The sequence below is a fragment of the Macaca mulatta genome, chromosome 7 (genome assembly GCF_049350105.2).
Source record: "Macaca mulatta isolate MMU2019108-1 chromosome 7, T2T-MMU8v2.0, whole genome shotgun sequence".
In the NCBI taxonomy this organism is placed as follows: Eukaryota; Metazoa; Chordata; class Mammalia; order Primates; family Cercopithecidae; genus Macaca; species Macaca mulatta.
In genome coordinates, this window is record NC_133412.1 from 1,709,727 (window position 1) to 1,729,719 (window position 19,993).

Below are 19,993 nucleotides of genomic sequence, written 5' to 3' on the forward strand. Positions count from 1 at the left end.
GAGTTTCGCTCTTGTTGCTCAGGCTGGAGTGCAATGGCCTGATTTCGGCTCTCTGCAACCTCTGTCTCCTGGATTCAAGCGATTCTTCTGCCTCAGCCTCCTGATTATCTGTGACTACAGGTGCCCGCCACCATGCCTGGCTAATTTTTTTGTATTTTCAGTAGAGATGGGGTTTCTCCATGTTGGCCAGGCTGGTCTTGAACCCCTTGCCTCAGGTGATCCCCGCACCTTGGCCTCCCAAAGTATTGGTATTACAGGCGTGAGCCACTGTGCCCGGACTGACCCATGGATTATTAAGTATGTTGTTCAGTTTTTAAGTGTGTGTAGATTGTTCTGTTCGTGATTTCTAGTTTAATACCATTGTGAATGGAGAGCAAACTGTATATGATTTCATTTCTTTTAAATTTGTTAAGATTTGTTTTATGTCTCAGGATATGTTCTCTCTTAGCGAACATTCTGTATGTGCTTAAAAAGTATATGTATGGCTGGGCGCGGTGGCTCACGTTTGTAATCCTAGCACTTTGGGAGGCTGAGGCAGGTGGATCATGAGGTCAGATGATGGAGACCATCCTGGCTAACATGGTGAAACCCTATCTCTACTAAAAATACAAAAAAATTAGCCTGGCTTGGTGGCGGGCACCTGTAGTCCCAGCTACTTGGGAGGCTGAGGCTCCAACTTGGGTGACAAAGCGAGACTCCGTCTCAAAAAAAAAAAGTATATGTATTTTGCTGTATTTTGCTGTTGTTGGGTGAAGTGTTGTATAAATTAGATCCAGTTTATTGATGGTGTTCTACAGTTCTCCTAGATCCTTGCCGATTGCTTGTTCTCTCACTGTGAAAGGTAGTGTGTGAGTTATATGCATCTAACAATTGATTGTCTAGTTAGAGTTGCTGTTATACCACTTCAAGTAGATGGAGATCCTCACTGCCATCCATTAATGTGCATTAATCATTTTGAGAGTGAAAAGATTGTTAAAAATGTTTTTACTTTTTTAGATATGGCCAAATGAGATGGGGCTATTGAAATGGGCGGGAAGATTAGAAGCTGACAGTGTGTGAGCTAGACACCCATGAATGCCTTTGGACTGGGCAGTTAGAGGGATGATAGGTGATAATATAAGGCGGCTCCATCACACATGCTGGGGACTCCTGTGGAACAGACCAGCAGCTGCTTTTGGAGATTCATTTTAGATTGTTGCGTTTCCTCTTAGAGCTTTGCCTGGTCATCGTGTTCTGAGTGGTCCATTGGCCTCCGTGTCCCTTTTGTGGTGGACATTTGCTCAATGACTTTTGAGCAGCTGGATCTCCTGCTGCGGCAGGTGAGTGAGGGGATGGACGGCTCCGCGGACTGGCCCCCGCCCCAGGAGAAAGAGTGCGTGGCCGTGGCAACGCTGAATCTTCTACGACTTCAGGTATTCATGATTTCCCTTCTTCTTGCTCCTTTTATAAGTGACTTAGGAGTTTGTAAGAAGGCTTATGTATTTTGAAGGGCATGGGTTTTAGCCTGTTCAGTGAAGTATTTTTAAGTAAGATTGTAATGCGCTAATAATGGACGTGAGGCTAAAAAACGTGATCTGGGCTGGGCGCGGTGGCTCACACCTGTAATCCCGGCACTTTGGGAGGCCAAGGCAGGTGGATCACGAGGTCAGGAGATCCAGACCATCCTGGCTAACACGGTGAAACCCCATCTCTACTAAAAATACAAAAAATTAGCCGGGCGTGGTGGCAGGTTCCTGTAGTCCCAGCTACCCCGGAGGCTGAGGCAGGACAATGGCGTGAACCCTGGAGGCGGAGCTTGCAATGAGCCGAGACTGTACCTGTGGCAGCTTTTTTGGTTACATTGTGGCCATTATTTCTGTGTTTGGTGCAGGTTGTTGGGGTGGGGTGGAGGTTGCTGTTGCTAGTTATTTAGCTCTTCTGCTCATCTTGAGCTTTTCCATATACATGTTTATAGTGGGGTTAAAAAAATTCCTCTAGAAAATACTTCAGCTATTGTGGGTAAGAGGTTTTTTAGTCCAGTTTTTAAAAATACATCAACTGAGAAGTTGGTTGTTTAAATAATACTTCAAAGTGAGTTTTATTCAGTGTTTAATAAGACTTTGAAATTCATTCATTTTTAGGGGTTCTAAGTGAAAATTGTTTTTCTCCTTTCAGTTGCATGCTGCCATTAGTCACCAGGTTGACCCGGAATTCCTTGGTTTAGGTCTGGGCAGCGTCCTCCTGAACAGCCTGAAGCAGACGGTGGTGACCCTGGCCAGCAGCGCGGGCGTACTGAGCACCGTGCAGTCGGCCGCCCAGTCCGTGCTGCAGAGCGGCTGGTCCGTGCTGCTGCCCACCGCCGAGGAGCGGGCCCGGGCACTCTCTGCTCTCCTTCCCTGCGCAGGTGGGCTTGGGGAAGGAACAGGAGAGGGCATGGGTCAGGGTGCTGGGAGGGGATGGCATTTCACTCAAATTGGCACGCACTTTCTATTTCAGTTTCAGGCAATGACGTGAACATAAGTCCAGGTCGTCGATTCATGATTGATCTTCTGGTGGGCAGCTTGATGGCTGATGGAGGGTTGGAATCAGCCTTACATGCAGCCATTACTGCAGAGATCCAGGTATGGCCTTGGAGGCACACGTGACCTGGTGGTGCTCTGAGATAGGATATACCACATTCACACGTGTGAAGAATAACTGAAAATAGTGAAACACTAAACTTTTATCATATCCAAGTATTTTTTTTAAATTAAAATTCTTTTATGTGCTAATTTAAACAATTATTGAGATATGATTTAATTGTGAAGAAATCCTGCATGTTGTCTGTTTCAGTGAATTTAACAGGTAACCTGTCCATCATGTAGACCGTTCCCGTCACCCGGAAAGATCCCTGTGCCCCTTGGCACTCGCAGCCGGGACGCTCCCCTGCCCTCAGATGAGATTCATTTCCCTGCTCTGAGTGTTGCAGCAATGTAGCTGCAGAGGCTGCACTCTTTCCTGCGTTGCCGTGGAGAAGGATTTTCAGATTCACTCACACTGTTGTGTGTCTTGTGACTTGGTTTTTATTATGGGAAGTTTTCCATTTTATAGGTGTAGTGCTGGTTGTTAGTTCATTCTTCTACTGAAGGACATTTAATTGCTTTTGGTTTTTGTATTCTTTTTTTTTTTTTTTTTGAGACAGTCTCGCTCTGTCGCCCAGGCTGGATGCAGTGACCTGATGTTGGCTTATGGCAGCCTTGTCCTCCTCGGCTCAAATGATCCTCCCACCTCAGCCTCCTGTGTTGCGGGGACCACAGGCGTGTCACCATGCCCGGCTAGTTTTTTGATTTTTTTGTGGAGACAAGGTTTCAGTGTGTTGCCCAGGCTGGTCTCGAACTCCTGGGCTCAAGTGATCCCCCCACCTTGGCCTTCCATAGTGTTGGGATTACAAGCGTGAGCCACCGCGCCCAGGCTTTCTGGTTTTTGGCCGCGTAGAGCTGCCATGATTGTGCTGTGTACAGGTACTTCAGTGAGCATATGTTCTCCCTTAGGGTAAACACTTGGAGTGAAATTTGTTAGGTCTTGGGGTCCGTGTGTGTTCATAGTTTCCCAGAGTGGCTTTGCCATTTACACTTGAACCAGTGTGTGTGAGAATTACAGCAGCTTCTTATCCTCACAAAGCAGCTGGATGCTGCGTGTGTGGGGCGGATCACATGGGTGTTTGTGAGAGCCAGTGGCAGGGTTAAAGATTTTAGGGACTTCACAGAAGGAGGCTGGAGAGCGTCAGCAGAGGCAGCCTGGACCTTGGATCTGTAAAAGGAAGACACTGTTTGAAAGTGCACAGCTGAGTTGGGGTTTCCAACAGGGCAGGTGGGGTCCTGTGGGTAGGTGTGTGTGGTGGCACACACAGGCTGGGATAGCTTGGCACTGGGGTCAGGGCTCAGCCAGCCTGTGTGCTTCACACCTGCTAATGAGATCCCTTGTAAACAATTTCTGTTTATAAATTACAGGATATTGAAGCCAAAAAAGAAGCACAGAAGGAAAAAGAAATTGATGAACAGGAAGCGAATGCCTCAACGTTTCACAGAAGCAGGACTCCATTGGATAAAGACCTTATTAATACGGGGATCTGTGAGTCTTCTGGCAAACAGTGTTTGCCTCTGGTTCAGCTCATACAACAGCTTCTTAGGTAAATCGTATTAGCAGTATTGTAGTGTATTTTATTTATTTACTTTTTTTTTTTTTTTTTGAGACAGCATTTCGCTCTTGTTGCCCAGGCTGAGTGCAATGGCACGATCTTGGCTCACCACAACATCCACTTCCCGAGTTCAAGTGATTCTCCTGCCTCAGCCTCTCAAGCAGCTGGGATTACAGGCGTGCGCCACCACACCCGGCTAATTTTGTATGTTTAGTAGAGATGGGGTTTCTTCATGGTGGTCAGGCTGGTCTGGAACTCCAGACCTCAGGTGATCTGCCCGCATTGGCTTCCCAGGCATGAACCACCACGCCCGGCCTATTTATTTACTTATTAATTTTTTTAAATTTTTATTTTCTGAGACGGGGTCTCACTCTATCACCGAGGCTGGAGTGCAGTGTCATGATCTTGGCTCACTGCAACCTCTGCCTCCTGGGTTCAAGCACTTCTCCTGCCTCAGCCTCCCAAGTAGCTGGGACTACAGGTGTCCGCAACCACACCTGGCTGATTTTTGTATTTGTAGCAGAGACGGGGTTTCAAAATATTGGTCAGGCTGGTCTCAAACTCCTGACCTTAGGTGATTCTCCTGCCTTGGCCTCTGAAAGTGTTGGGATTACAGGTGTTAGCCACTGTGCCTGACCTGTATTGTATTTTAGTAGGTGATTATTGGTTTTCATATTAAGATCTTGAAATCTACACAAGAATCTCAAAAATTTGTTTGGTGATGGAGGGAATATTCTGAAAATTACCTAGTACAGACGTTAGGATAAAGAGCAGACCCTTTTCAACGTAGGTAAGAGGAGAAGTTGGAGGGTATGATGATACTCAAAAGTTTTTCACAGAAGAGAAATTGGGGTGTGCAGTAAACACGTGAAAAGATTCTTAGTAATAAGCAGGTGGATGCAAATGAAAATCATCATGGAAGGTTATTTTTAAAACTAATTCTATCATTGCCTCACTTTACATATTACAGCATTATACATACTACTGTGTAAGATAACTTTTCTTTTCAAAACTAAAGTCAGTGTGAAAGAATGATGAGCATTGTTTTGTAAGGCCAGACTAGAAGGAGGTGGGAAGAAGTCAGACTCAGCCTGTGAACAGAGGCTAACCTTGGCAGAAGCCAAAACGTTCAGACAGTGTTGTGTAAAAAGGATCACTCAAGAAGAGCGGAAAAGCAAGATGATTTGTGAAAGAGATTTATTAGAAAATGAAACACATTTGTACCTCTTATTTAATAAAAATCTGCTTTTTGTAAAGTTGGGCTCCTGATTTTAGTTTCTACACATAGTGAAAGCAAAGAACTGGCAGGTTGGATCAGGCAGCCGAGCACAGAGCAGGGAGCCCTGGGCAGTGGCTGCAGCTCTCAGCCGGCCTGGTCATGGGGCCATGGTGGGTCTGTGGTGTGGGGTGGCCCTGCTGTCCACAGCCAGAAAAACGAACTTAGTGGACACACCGTGGAATTTTGAAATGGGAAGTTTTAGAGCTAGTTTCTGTCACAGATTTTGGTAAATGCTATTTTGAAAAACGTTTTTCTGATGTTTGTTTTGTTTTTCTAATCTGATAATGCATATTTCACACATTCTGGTCTTTAACAAATGGAAGTAAAGAGAACTAAACTTAATATAGTTTGTGTTAATGGAAAGATCTTGGGATTTGTTCTCAGAAAATTTCGGTTGCAACAGCTTGCTCGCATAGATGAACTTCCAACACAGTGACTATAGGAGTAAGAATAAAAGCTGTGTTTACTTTCACAGAGTTCATTAAGAATAAAGGAGAACATGGATATTAAAAACTTCGTAATTAAAATGTAAAGTTACATGCAAAGTTTTAAAGTGAGCATTTTTCAGAGGTGGTTTTCTAGGTTCTTGAATGCCTCTCCGTTTTCTGAGGCTGTGTCATGGGCTGTTGGTGTCTTTGGCAGGGAGTGAGTGCAGGGTTCCTGTTGTGGGTCCTTCGTTCTCACGAGGGCAGTGCCCGTTTTCCCCATCTCCTGCTTGCTCAGACTGTTTCCATGTGCAGAGAGACTGGCCTGTTTGAGCTGCAGCTGTGCTATTTGAGCTGCAGCCGTGTAGCCTGTGCTGGCCAGTCTGGCCGCACTCACACAGTTTGCTGATCAGCACTTGAAGTGTGTCCATTGTAGCTGAGACACTGAATATTTTATCTGTTTAATTTTTATTAATTAAAATGCAGGTTTAAAAACTTGATTCCATTATTAGAAAGCATTTAAGTATGTTTAGAATAACTTGGCCATGTGAGTCTACTTCGTCAACTGTATAGTTTATGAGTCTATATGCAGATCAGATATTTTCAATGCAAATTTCATTGTCCAAATTGAAATGTGCTACATATGTAAGCTACCCCGATGGTTTCTGAGGACTTATGAAATAACCTATGTAAAATATCTCAACAATTTTTCTTATATTGATTTCATGTTGAAATGATAATATTTTCAATCTGTTGGGATAAGTATGATGCATTGTTAAAATTATTTTTATTTTTTGAGATGGAGTCTTGCTCTGTTGCCTAGGCCAGAGTATAGTGACATAATCTTGGCTCACTGCAACCTCTGCCTCTTGGGTTCAAGTGATCCTCCTACCTCAGCCTCCCCAGCAGCTGGGACTACAGGCGTACACCACCACACCTGGCTGATTTTTGTATGTTTGTGGAGACAGAGTTTACTATGTTGGCCAGGCTGGTCTCGAACTCCTGACCTCAAGTAATCTGCCCGCCTTGGCCTCCCAAAGTGCTGGGATTGCAGGTGTGAGCCACCGTGCCTGACCATTATTAAAATGAGTTTTATTTGTGTGTGTGTGTTTTTTTTTTACTTTTATTAATGTGACTAGGAACAAGTTTTTTTTCCGCCCGAGATGGAGTTTCACTCTGTTGCCTGGACTGGAGTGCAGCGGCACAATCTCAGCTCATTGCAACCTCTGCCTCCTGGGTTCAAATGATTCTCTTGCCTCAGCCTCCTAAGTGGCTGGGACGTCAGGTGCATGCCACCATACCTGACTAATTTTTGTATTTTTAGTAGAGATGGAGTTTCCGCATGTTGGCTAGGGTGGTCTTGAACTCCCATCCTCAGGTAATCTGCCCGCCTTGGCCTCCGAAAGTGTTGGGTTTACAGGTGTGAGCCACCGCACCTGGCCACATTTATTAATACAACTAAGAACATTTTGAATTGCACCTGTGGCTCCATTGGTGTCCTGGGCAGGTGGCTGTGTGCTGTCCACATAGGTTGTCTCCTGTGTCTTCATCTTCGTAGTGTGTGACTTTTTGGTTCCTTTGGCACGTGGGGTCCTGTATGGGTCATTGATTCTACAGCAGATTTATAATAAGGATGTACTTACTTAAAAAAATACAAAATAAAAAGAATAGAAACAAACATAGTTATCACCTCACAAAATTTTTGGAAAGTGGAAAAAGAAAAATGCATTCACAACTTTTCAGTAGCCAGTAGTCCAGGCTGTCTTCGTAAGCATGGATAATGTGTCCTCTCCTGCATGGATAGACTCTGTTTTCTCACCTACGTGTTTGTGATTGAAGGATTCTTGATGTGTTGACTTGGTGGATGCAGTTGTTGAATAGTAGTTTATCTAAAGATTGGAAGAGATTTTTGGAGACATTTCATGTCCTTTTTTCCCTTGGAAAACGTGGGTTGAGGAAATCACTGCTTGCCAAAAATAAGCCGTGAAGTTACATGCTGGCAAGGAGCCACAGAATACCATTTACATTTCAAAATAAAGCGCTGTGAAGTTTTTATAAGTAGTGAACCCCATCAGAATTACACATTGTGATTATGGCTCCAAGTTTTATATTAAATAAAATTTTATTGTATTTTATTACTGTCTTTACTCCTTCAGGTGTAGCTTACAAGCTAGATTCTAGACCTGTTTCTTGTGTTACAGTGGGGTTATCCAGGCAGGTTATCAGGTACTGAGGCTGAAAGGTGATGTTGAATGGTGTGGTGAGCCCAGTGAGGGCGCATCCTTGCTGTGTGTGATGAGGGCCTGTGGGTTGCTGTGGGATTCCCAAACCCTGGCTCCTCTGTCTCCTGCTTCGGTCCTTACTCACACTGCTGGTAGTTTTCTCGTGTGAGCCACAGGGCCAAGTGGGATTGACAAGCCTGCTGTCACATTAGGAACCTGAGTTAAAGTGGAGCTGAAAGCATGTCCTCGCTCTTGGTGTTGTGCAGACAGCCACTTGTGCTCCTGGCTCAACGGGACAGGTGGAGTGGGTCTGGAACTAGGCCCTGGTTTGGCTCTTCTCCCCTCCATGTTCCCCTGTCCTGTCAGATTTGCTTTCACACTGATATAAGAGTTAACTTTCCTTAGGCCGGTACGGTGACTCACGCCTATAATCCCAGTGCTTTGGGAGGCTGAGGTGGGCGGATCACAAGGTCAGGAAATCGAGACCATCCTGGGTAACATAATGAAACCCCATCTCTACTACAAAAGAAAAAAAAATACAAAAATTAGCTGGCCGTGGTGGCGCATGCCTGTAATCCCAGCTACTCAGGAGGCTGAGGCAGGAGAATCGCTTGAACCCGGGAAGCAGAAGTTGCGGTGAGCTGAGATAGTGTCACTACACTCCAGCCTGGCCACAAAGCTAGACTCCATCTCAAAAAAAAAAAAAGTAACTTTCCTTAAACACACAAAGTGTTATTTTCCTTTCATAACCTTGGTGGGTTGGCATTGCAGACTCTGGTCCCGCAGCCTGACACTCCCATTACCTGCACCATCTCTCCCTTGCTTCCTTGTCTTGTTCTCCTGCCCTTGTTTCTTGGTGTTCTGCTAAGGAACCAGAAACATTGATTGCTCTCCTAACTGTACCTTCTGGGAACGTATGTTTCTTCTCTTTTCTTCTCATCTACCAATGGCTCATGGCTCAAGTCACATCACAGTGTTGGAACTGGAGCCTCTTCTACTTTGTTTGCTGCCGTGCTCTTTGGGCACCTGCTTTGGTCTTCCTTCCCGGACTCCCTGAGCCCTGAGTACCTGCTGCATGGCCCACCCCAGTGCTGCTTGCGAGTAAGGGCTCAAGGTGGACTTGCAAGGCAGATGCGGCAACGCAGACGAGTCTTGTCTTGAAGAGTAGTATCACATTTCTGTTTGAAATGCAGCTTTGGACAAAAAATAATGACACTGTTTTTTCTTTCTAGAGGGTCAGATATTTCTATGTTAGCCTCCTCAAGATTTTAAGTTTCGTTGTCTTAATGTTTACATTCCTTAGACATCGGGTATACAGAAGTATTCCTTTTGAAGCAAGATCCTCTGCAGTTTGGACCACTGCACGCAGCTCCGTAGGCGCACGTTAGTGAGGCACGAGGGCATCATTATCTCTTTTGAGTCTTCCGTGCCCTTCTGCTCCGTTTTGGCTGAGGTTGTGCTTATTGCAGATAAACCGGACACATTTGGGGAGGGAAGCCAGCTGCAGGTCATCTTCCTGTATGATCTGTGTTTGTGATGTTAGTTTGTCCTGATTTACCCCATCCCTTTTTCTTTTAAATATAAATAACTTGTTTAATTTTGTAATCCTCTTTTTTCCTGTGTAGAAACATTGCTTCTCAGACTGTGGCCAGATTGAAGGATGTTGCCCGTCGGATTTCATCATGTCTGGACTTTGAGCAACACAGTCGTGAAAGATCTGCTTCACTGGATTTGTTGCTGCGTTTTCAACGTTTGCTTATTAGTAAACTTTATCCAGGAGAAAGTATTGGTCAGACCTCAGATATTTCTAGTAAGTTGCTTAAAATGTGAAAGTGTCTTATATGTGATCGAGGCTTAATTTAGGCTTTTCAACGTGTCCATCCTATATGCCCAGATGTGTAGTTGTTATACTACTAAATGCACCAATTTTGAGGCTTCATTTTGCCTCCACTTTTTTGAGTCAGACCCTTCTGTGTTAGCCTCGTTAACATTTTTAATTTTGTTGTCTTAATATTTAAATTCTTTAGACATCAGTAATAGCATCCTGTAAGTTCAGTTTAGTCTTAGAGAAGATTTATCAGGTTTTTTCCTTGTGCTATGGAATGCTGGAGACTGGCATGATATAGGAAGTAAACAGTGGCAGCCTATTCATATGTCACATGTGGGAGCCAGCTGGGTGGAATGGGAAGAATTGTTGGAGGAAGACTGGGTTTCAGTTACAGCTCTGCTTAATAGTTTAGACATTAGACCAAGTCTGATGGGGCCAAAGACTTCTCACCTGCAGACTTGGGATGATCCCTGAGGCAGCCTGTGAGGATCAAGAACAGAATGTGTGTAAGTACCCAGTGCTGTGCACTGTCGAGGGAATGGTTCCCCTCCTCGAGCATCCAGGGCAGCGGCTGGCCCTCCTTCATGAGACTTTCTGTCAAGGATGGAAGGGTCTGCTGCTTCCATTAGTATCTTTGTAGCTGTTTTTTTTTCCCAAAGTAACTTAATTACTTTCTGAAGAGTTAGGCTCTTGTCAATAATGGAAACTTTCAGGTTTTAGTAGATGAGTTGATAGCTTGAAAGAGAAAGAGGTGACCATCTTAAAGACAAAGTCACAAGGACTGAAAAGCTATTAAGAACCATGTAGGAGGCCGGGCGCGGTGGCTCATGCCTGTAATCCCAGCACTTTGGGAGGCCCAGGTGGGCGGATCACAAGGTCAGGAATTCAAGACCAGCCTGGCCAACATAGTGAAACCTTGTCTCTACTAAAAATACAAAAAATTAGCTGGGTGTAGTGGCAGGTGCCTGTAGTCCCAGCTACTCTGAAGGCTGAGGCAGGAGAACTCCGTCTCAAAAAGAAAAAAAAAAAAAACTGAAAAGAACCATGGAGGCAGAAAAACTGAAGATGACTTCTTTTTTTTTTTTTTTGAGACGGAGTTTTGCTCTCATTGGCCAGGCTACAGTGCAGTGGCGCAATCTTGGCTCACTGCAACCTCCGCCTTCTGGTTTCAAGAGATTCTCCTGCCTCAGCCTCCCAAGTAGCAGGGATTACAGGCGCCCCCCACCATGCCCAACTAATTTTTTATTTTTTATTTCTAGTAGAGACAGGGTTTCACTGTGTCGGTCAGGCTGGTCTCAAACTGCTGACCTCGTGATCCACCCGCCTTGGCCTCCCAAAGTGCTGGGATTACAGGCATGAGCCACTGCCCGACAAAACTGAAGATTTTATGGAGCAGAAAAGTGCCTAACTTTGTTTTCTGGGAATAATTTACAAGCTTTTAGGAAACATTTATGTACTAGATATAAAGTTTTAAAAATTTAGAGCTGGGCGTGGTGGTGCATGCCTATAGTTCTAACTACTCAGGAGGCTGACGCAGGAGGATCACGAGCCCAGGGGTTCGTGTCCAATCTGGGCAACATAGTGAGACCCCGTCTGTAAAAAAAACAAAACAAAACAAAAAAAACCCTTAAATTAAATTATGACTTTAGTATTTATACACCCAAAATTTCTAGGTACTCTGTAGTGCGGGGTATAAAACTTGACATAAAAATACTAGGCCGGGCGCGGTGGCTCAAGCCTGTAATCCCAGCACTTTGGGAGGCCGAGACGGGCGGATCACGAGGTCAGGAGATCGAGACCATCCTGGCTAACACGGTGAAACCCCGTCTCTACTAAAAAAAGTACAAAAAAACTAGCCGGGCGAGGTGGCGAGCGCCTGTAGTCCCAGCTACTGGGGAGGCTGAGGCAGGAGAATGGCGTAAACCCGGTAGGCGGAGCTTGCAGTGAGCAGAGATCCGGCCACTGCACTCCAGCCTGGGTGACAGAGCGAGACTCCGTCTCAAAAAAAAAAAAAAAAAAAAAAAATACTACCCCTCCAGTTACATGATATAGAAAGAGCCCAGAGACTAAGGGTTAACAGGCTCCTGTTTGAGAAAATTATTATGGGTAAAAGATGTGTAGATGAGAGTAGCATCGTGGAGCAGTTAGTTTGTTTACAGAGAAAAATTTTAACAGTGAAAATGAAAATTTCTCATTCCTTCTTCAAGGTCCAGAGCTAATGGGCGTTGGTTCCTTGCTGAAGAAGTACACAGCCCTTCTGTGCACGCACATTGGAGATATACTGCCTGTGGCAGCCAGCGTTGCTTCTACCAGCTGGCGGCACTTCGCAGAGGTGGCTTGCATTGTGGAAGGGGACTTTACAGGTACCTATTGTTTCCTGCTTGTGTACATGGTTATTTTAGGAGATAGATGAAAACTGAAGTGTCTTCTTTCCTGATCAGCCTGCCTGCGTTTACTCTCTAAATTTTCTGGTCCTCCTGCCCTTTCACCTTTGTTTTTTTTTAGTTATTGATAGTTCTGTTGTTAAGCCAGCTGGTATGGGACTCATATCACTTTAAATATAATTGGTAATTTAGATTTATACTTCCATTATTGATACATCAATAATGAGGTAAGAGGTAATTGTCTGATTTTATTTTGACAGCGTAATAAAAATTAGGTACCTCATTAAGGATCTCAAAAATTCTGATACTACCTGGTATGTTTTAACTTTTTGAAGTTAGAGCATTATTTTTTAGTGTTTTTTTCCTGATGATGAACATATTAATAAACATTTAATTTTCTGAATACGAGACTCTAGTTCATAGTTCTGTGATTGAAATACAGTGTTTTGGAAAATATTTTTGTAATTTAAAGGGTTCTGTTTGATAGCTATACTGGTCTCGATATAAAATGTAAGATAGTCCTGTAGAAATATACTGAAGGACAAACATTTCTTATTTTGTGACTTAGCAGAATTTAAACACAGAACAAGTTTACAAATAGCTTTTATAGGATAAATACTTATTTAAATCTTATTATTTCTTAAATGTAGGTGTTCTCCTTCCAGAACTAGTAGTTTCTATAGTGCTTCTGCTCAGTAAAAATGCTGGTCTCATGCAAGAGGCTGGAGCTGTACCTCTGCTGGGTGGCCTGTTGGAACATCTGGATCGGTTCAACCACCTGGCTCCAGGAAAGGAACGGGATGATCATGAAGAGTTAGCCTGGCCTGGCATAATGGGTACGGCGTCTTAAAGGACTTTTACTGAGGAAAGTTTTATTGTCCTTGTCTTACCTATTCTTGCCGTTCAATTTGAAAGAATACAAAGGAAGATCAATTATTTGCCATTTCTACTGATGGTAGTATAAGTGAAAAATGAAGATAATCCAAATCAGAAGAAATGTGGGTCATATATATATTACCCAAATATGTGTGTGTGTGTGTGTGTGTGTGTGTCTGTGTATATATTGTCTGTCTGTCGTATCTATCTATCAATCTATCTATCTATCTATCTTTTTTTTTTGACACTACATCTTGCTCTGTTGCCCAGGCTGGAGTGCAGTGTCATGATCTCAGCTCACTGCAACCTCCGCCTCCGGGGCTCGAGTGATTCTCCTGCCTCAGCCTCCTGAGTAGCTGGGACCACAGGTGCATACCACCGTGCCCAGCTTACTTTTGTATTTTCAGTAGAGACGGGGTTTCACCATGTTGTCCAGGATGGTCTCGAACTCCTGATCTCAAACGATCCACCCGCGTCTGCCTCCCAAAGTGCTGGGATTACAGGAATGAGCCACTGTGCCTGACTATATTTGGGTTATATTTAAGGAAGACTTTTCCATTAGTAATCCTTGTTAAGTACTGAAATGAAATTTTATGAAGTCCTGGTGCCTCCAGAAGGTGCTGTTGAGGTGGTTATCTGTGGTCCAGCTCAGGAGCAGAGATCGATACGGGAAGACCCTCCAGAGTCCTCTGGTTGTTTGATGTCAGTGAGATGCGGAATTCCTGGAGTCCCCTGAGCACTTCCTTATAGACATTGCCTGGCCTGTGGTGCATCCCAAATTGGAATGACACTTGTCTTCTCAATGTTTTGAGCTTTGGGTTTTTGAATCTAAGTCACCATGCTTTCTATGGTTCTAGCTTCCTGGACTCAGAATCAGTCAAAATCATGGTTAAACTTTGATTTATATGAAATCTCAAGCTGGGTGGGCTTTTTCTTCTTGTATTTTAGACCATCATCCCTCTAACATGGGAGCTTAAAACAAGAGGTAGCAGTTGTCCTGAGGAAAACAGCCCCAGGACATTGAACATGGTTGTTTTTTTTTTTTTCTTTTTTTTAAAAAACAGTGAGTACTTTCAGCACCATTCTTCCCCTTTTGTTAAGGAGTGAGCTTACGTAGTCATATGTTATTTTGTCTCTCTACTGTCATACAGTTGAGGTGCATTCATTTGCTCAGATCAGCAACTTACTCACTGTAAAGCCTTTTGAAATTGTGATAAGTAACACATACACGAAAGTACCCAGTACATTCCCGTAATTGATCAGAGAGAACCGTGTCACAGCCATTCAAGCCTTAGCCTGGATAATGGCAGGACCCTCCCAAACGCTGACTCATCTCTCTGAAAAGTGCCCTGCCCCCCAGGCTGTGTGGTCGTTGCCACCTTACTTCTGATCATTTTATACTAAGTTCTTGTCCCTACCCAACATCATTTTACTTCTATCTGTTCTTGGACTTCATATAAGTGGAATTAGACAGTATGTACCTTTGGTTTCTGAGCTTCGCCCTGTTACTGAGTTCTTTCATTTTTATTGCCATATGTAGTATACTTTTGTTCAAATATACAACAACCTGTTCATTCTACTTGTTGATGGAAATGTAAGTTGTTTCCAGGTTTAGGTTAAATTAATATGTTACCATATCCTTCCACCTAGGTGGGAATACAAGCATGTGCCACCATGCCTGGCTAATTTTTCACTTTTTTGTAGAGACACGGTCTCCCTCTGTTGCCCAGGGTGGTCTCAAACTCCTAGGCTCAAGTGATCCTCCCACTTGGGCCTCCCAAAGTGCTGACGTAAGAGGCATGAGCCAGTGTTCCTGCCAATATATTAACATTCTTACATCTGTTTCTTTAATCATGCTTTCTGTTTCTTGGTGGGACTCTTGGTTTGTAGAGGATGCCTTTCATACAGAATGCCAGTTTTCCACAGTGATTGTGCTGCTACTCATCTCCACCGCAAAGTGAGAATTCTCAGTGTTCCACCTCTGTGCCAAGACCTAGCATTGCTGGCACTCCCTGTTTGAGCCATTCTGATGGGTGTCACTGGTATCTCATTGTGGTTTCAATTAGCATTTTCTAGATTAATAGTGAGGTTTGATACCTTTTCATATGTACATTAATCAGTTGGAAATTCTCTTGTGAACTGCCAATTCAAGTTTTGTGCCCATTTTTCTATCTGATTATCTTTTTTTCTTTTTAGTCGTTCATATGAGTGTTTTTGTATATTTGGGATATGAACTTTTGGCTCTATTTCTCATGGAGCTTTTTCTCTCACTGAGGCCTGTGTAGTCACTTAAAGGTGTTTTCTGATGAACAGAAGTAATATTAGTGAAATCCAGTTTGTTAACTATTTTAATGGTTGTTCATTTTGTGCCTTAAGAAATCTTTTTCTTACCCAGATTTTCTTTTATACCTTAAAGCTTTATTGTCTTAACTTTCATGTTAAGAGCTGTAGTGCACTTGGACTTGATTTTTGTGCATGTTATGAGATAGGGGTCACATGTCACTTTTTTTCCACAGGCATTTTGTACATAGTGTCTTTGTGCCAGCACCTTTGGGTAGAAAGACTGTCCTTGGTCTCTCTTCTGGGGTGCCACCTTTGTCTGAACCAAGTGATTGTCTATACTTGTGTCTGGTCTGATCTTGCAGCTTTTCCCCTAGTGACTTATTGCACTTGCCAGGACCTGTAGTGCATTGTGGAGTAGAAATGGTGACAGCGTGCCTCCTTGCCTTTTTCTTTGTAGCAGAGAAAAAGCTTTCAAGATTTCATACACGAAGTATGATGTTTGTTTTAGGAATTTCTTTGTAAGTACCTTTGAATCTTAAGGATGTTTTCTTCTGTTTCTGCTTTGTGATGCAGTTTTAACTATGATTGGATGTTAAATTTCATCAAATGCTTTTCCTGCATTACTTGATGATATAATTTTTTTTTCTATTAATGTATGAAGTACTGACTTGTCAAATGTTGACTCAGCCTTCTATTTCTGGAATAAAACTACTTTAATTTTTTTTTTTAAAACTACTTTAATCTTAATATTGGTCATATGGATAGATATTTCTGGTCTTGGTCTGCTATTTTTAAAAGACAATTTTGCATCTTTATTTGTAATTTTTCTAGATTTTGCATGTCATTTGCCTTGTAATTTTTTCAGTGACCTGTAATTTTATTTTCTTGTAATGCCCTGCAGCTTACTGTTATTGTTATTGATAACCACCACCTCTTTACTAACAAGGAAGCTATAATTCAGAAAGAGGATAGGTCCCATGCAACCTCTGTTAGTTTCCATCTGTCCACCAGAGAACGTTAGCTCATCGAGGGAAATACTGGCTGATGGATATGATAGTAGGAAAATGTAATAGACATTCAGGTTTTGGTAACCAAGATTGTGCTAGTCTTGTAGAGTGAATAGGAGAATGTTCCTGCCTATTCTTTTCTTGGAAGGGTTTGTATAAGATTGGTAAAATTTGCCATTTAAGTGTACTGTTTAGTGGCATTAAGTACATTCACATTGTTTTACAGCCATCACCACCGCTCATCTCTAGAACTTTTCGTTTTTCTCACCCGAAACTATGTATCCATTAAACACCAGTTTTCCCCAGCACCTGGCAACTGCCATTCTACTTTCTGTCTCTGAATTTGACTACTCCAGGTACCTCATATACATGGAACCATACAGTATTTATCCTTTTGGGATTGGCTTATTTCACTTAGCATGTCTTCAAGGTTTATCTGTGTTGTGGAAAGTGTCTGAGTGTCCTTACATTTTAAGGTGAAGTCATATTCTGTTATATGAATATATCACATTTTGCTCTCCACCCACCAGCTGATGACACTTGGGTTGTTTCCATCTTTTGGCTATTGTGAATAATGCTGCCATGAATATGGGTGTGTATATCCGTCTGCGTCCTTTCTTTTTTTTCTTTTTATTTATTTATTTTTGAGACAGAGCCTTGCTGTGTCGCCAGGCTGGAGTGCAGTGGTACGATCTCGGCTCACTGCAACCTCCATCTCCCGGGTTCAAGCAATTCCCCTGCCTCAGCCTCCTGAGTAGCTGGGACTACAGGCGTGCACCACTGTGCCCAGCTAATTTTTTGTATTTTAGTAGAGCTGGGGTTTCACCATGTTGACCAGGATGGTCTTGTTCTCCTGACCTCGTGAGCCGCCCACCTCGGCCTCCCAAAGTGTTGGGATTATGGGCGTGAGCCACTGCACCTGGCCTGCTTTTACTTCTTTTGGGTAGGTAGCCAGAGGTAGAAATGGTAGATTATATGGTAATTTTATATTTAATTTTTTTGAGGAGCTGCCATAGTGTTTTTCAGGGTGGCTGCACCATTTTATGTTCCCATCAGTAGTGTGCAGGAGTTCCAGTTTCTCCACATCCTCACCAACACTTTTTTTTTTTTTTTAAATAGTAACCATCAATGGGTGTGAAGTGGTATCTCATTGTGGTTTTGATTTGTATGTCCCTAATGATTAGTGATGTCAAGCATCTTTTCATGTGCTTATTGACCATTTGCATATCTTTTCTGGAGAAATGTCTATTCAAGTCTTTTGCCCGTGTTTTAATTGGGTTTTTGTCGTGTTGGGTTTTAGGAGTTCGTTATATATTCTGGATAGATATGATTTGCAATCTGTTTTGCATTCTTTGGGTTGCCGTATCACTCTTGATAGCCTCCTTTGATGCACAGAAGTGTTCGATTTTGATTAAGTCCAACTTACCTGTATTTTCCTTTTGTTGCCTGTGCTGCTTTTGGTGTCCTATTCAAGACATTGCCACCAAATTCAGTGTCATGAAATTTTTCCGCAGTGTTTTCTTTTAAGAATTTTATAGTTTTAGCACTTATTTTTAGGTCTCTGATCCATTTTGAGTTAGTTTTTGTGTGTGGTGTAAGGTAAGGGTCTACCTACGTTGTTTTACATGTGCGTGTCTGGATTTCCCAGTACCGTGCATTGAGAAGGCTCTTCTTTCCCCATTGAGTGGGCTTGGCTCCCATGTCAAAAATCATATGACCAAATACGTGAGGGATTGTTTTTGGGGTCTCCATTCTGTTCCATATTTCTATATGTTTGTCTGTTCCAGTGCCATACTCTTCTTTATTATTGCTTTCTTCTTTCTTAGGGTTTAATCTGCTATTTTTCTTGCTTTTTGAGAAATGAATACTTATTAGCACAGTGATTTTTTTGTAATGTTTATTATGAAAATTTTCTAACATAGATAAAAGTAGAAAAATAGTAAAATGAATCTAGCTTTAACAGGTGAATACGTTCCCCTCCCATACTTCTCTATATTGTTGATTGATTGGATTATTCTAAAGCATAACTCTGTCTTTAAAACATTTTAAAGCATTTTACATCTTAATGATAAGGATTTAAAGAAAACCCTACAATATCATTATCCTGTCTATTAGATTAACAGTGATCCCTTAATCTAACATGCAGTCCATATTACGTTTTCCTGGACTATCTCAAAAATGCCTTTTTTAGGTGGTAATTTTGAATTAGGACCTGAGCATGTTCTGCGTATTGGCATTGGTTGACATATGCTTCTAGTCTCTTTACCCCAACAACATGGCTCCAGGCCCTCCTCTCCCTGTCTCTGATCATACTGTTTTCTTTTTCAAAGAAACAGGTTGGTTATTTTGGAGAACTTCACATTTTCTGAACTTGGTTGGTTGCATTCTCATTCTAGACCAACACGTTCTTCTGTTAGTTACATTCGTCTGCTGGTTAGATCTAGAGGTTTGGCTGGGTTTGAATGCAGTCTCATTGGGTCGGTGTTATGTCTGGAGTCATGCTGCATGCTTTCTGTTGGCTCAGGAGGCCTGTAATGCTTGGTGGCTCCCCGCTTTAGTTCTGTGACGCTAGACCAGGGAATTCATGTGTTGCGTGTCCTCTATAAAATCCCCTACCAACCTTGTCCTCTGCTGTCTGGTTAGCAGGAGGTACCATTTGTACAGGAAGGACATGATCTAAGCTTGACTTCTTGAACTGCCACTTCCCTTTAACTATTTTTCATAATATTGAGTTGGTATCCTAGCACTTCCAAAGGTGACCACCAGTCAGGTTTTCTTATTTTGAGTATTTTTATGAACCAATAGACTTTTATTGATTTGGTGTTTCTTTTCTTTTTTAGCTTTTCCCCCCCAATATACACATTTAAAGGCATAAATGCCCTCAAGCATGCATTTAGTTGTATGTCACCATTTTGATCTGCAGTATTTTTATTATCATTAATTGAACACATTTTCTAATTTCCATAGTCATTTTGTCTTAGAATTTTGGGTTACTTCTTTTTTTTTTTTTTTTTTTTTTTTTGAGACGGAGTCTCGCTCTGCCGCCCAGGCTGGAGTGCAGTGGCCGGATCTCAGCTCACTGCAAGCTCCGCCTCCCGGGTTCACGCCATTCTCCTGCCTCAGCCTCCCGAGTAGCTGGGACTACAGGCGCCTGCCACTGCGCCCGGCTAGTTTTTTGTACTTTTTTAGTAGAGACGGGGTTTCACCGTGTTAACCAGGATGGTCTCGATCTCCCGACCTCGTGATCCGCCCGTCTCGGCCTCCCAAAGTGCTGGGATTACAGGCTTGAGCCACCGCGCCCGGCCAGAATTTTGGGTTACTTCTAAGTGAGCTTTGTAATTTTCAAATATGTGGATGAATATTTTTATTTATTTATTTTGGATGAATTTTTAAAAACCTATTTCTAATTTAACTGCATTGTCATCAGCACACGTGCTCTGTAAGTTTATTTCTTTGAAATTTGTTGATATTTGCTCTATGGCCTGGCATGGCCAGATTTGGTATTCATGCTGCCTGTGTGTGGTATTGGTTTC

At 42.7% G+C, this 19,993-nt stretch overlaps 2 protein-coding genes across 4 annotated transcripts in view; both read left to right on the forward strand.

Moving 5' to 3' along the window:
• The window catches only part of LOC100424132 (E3 ubiquitin-protein ligase HERC2), a 119,117-nt gene extending 113,705 nt beyond the window's left edge, over positions 1-5,412 (forward strand). The window contains exon 7 of the mRNA XM_077938922.1: positions 4,947-5,412. The gene's annotated coding sequence lies outside the window, so the exon portion shown is untranslated. The remainder of the gene's footprint in view (positions 1-4,946) is intronic.
• The window catches only part of HERC2 (HECT and RLD domain containing E3 ubiquitin protein ligase 2), a 219,844-nt gene that overhangs the window by 70,817 nt on the left and 129,034 nt on the right, over positions 1-19,993 (forward strand). For all 3 annotated transcript variants that reach the window (XR_013395438.1, XM_015141725.3, XM_077938885.1), the window contains exons 17-23: positions 1,212-1,412; positions 2,155-2,383; positions 2,476-2,600; positions 3,969-4,147; positions 9,708-9,892; positions 12,118-12,273; positions 12,945-13,130. Coding sequence is in view for 2 of the 3 variants with exons in the window: in XM_015141725.3 (XP_014997211.3) it covers positions 1,212-1,412; positions 2,155-2,383; positions 2,476-2,600; positions 3,969-4,147; positions 9,708-9,892; positions 12,118-12,273; positions 12,945-13,130 (1,261 nt within the window). In the remaining variant the exon portion in view is untranslated. The remainder of the gene's footprint in view (positions 1-1,211; positions 1,413-2,154; positions 2,384-2,475; positions 2,601-3,968; positions 4,148-9,707; positions 9,893-12,117; positions 12,274-12,944; positions 13,131-19,993) is intronic.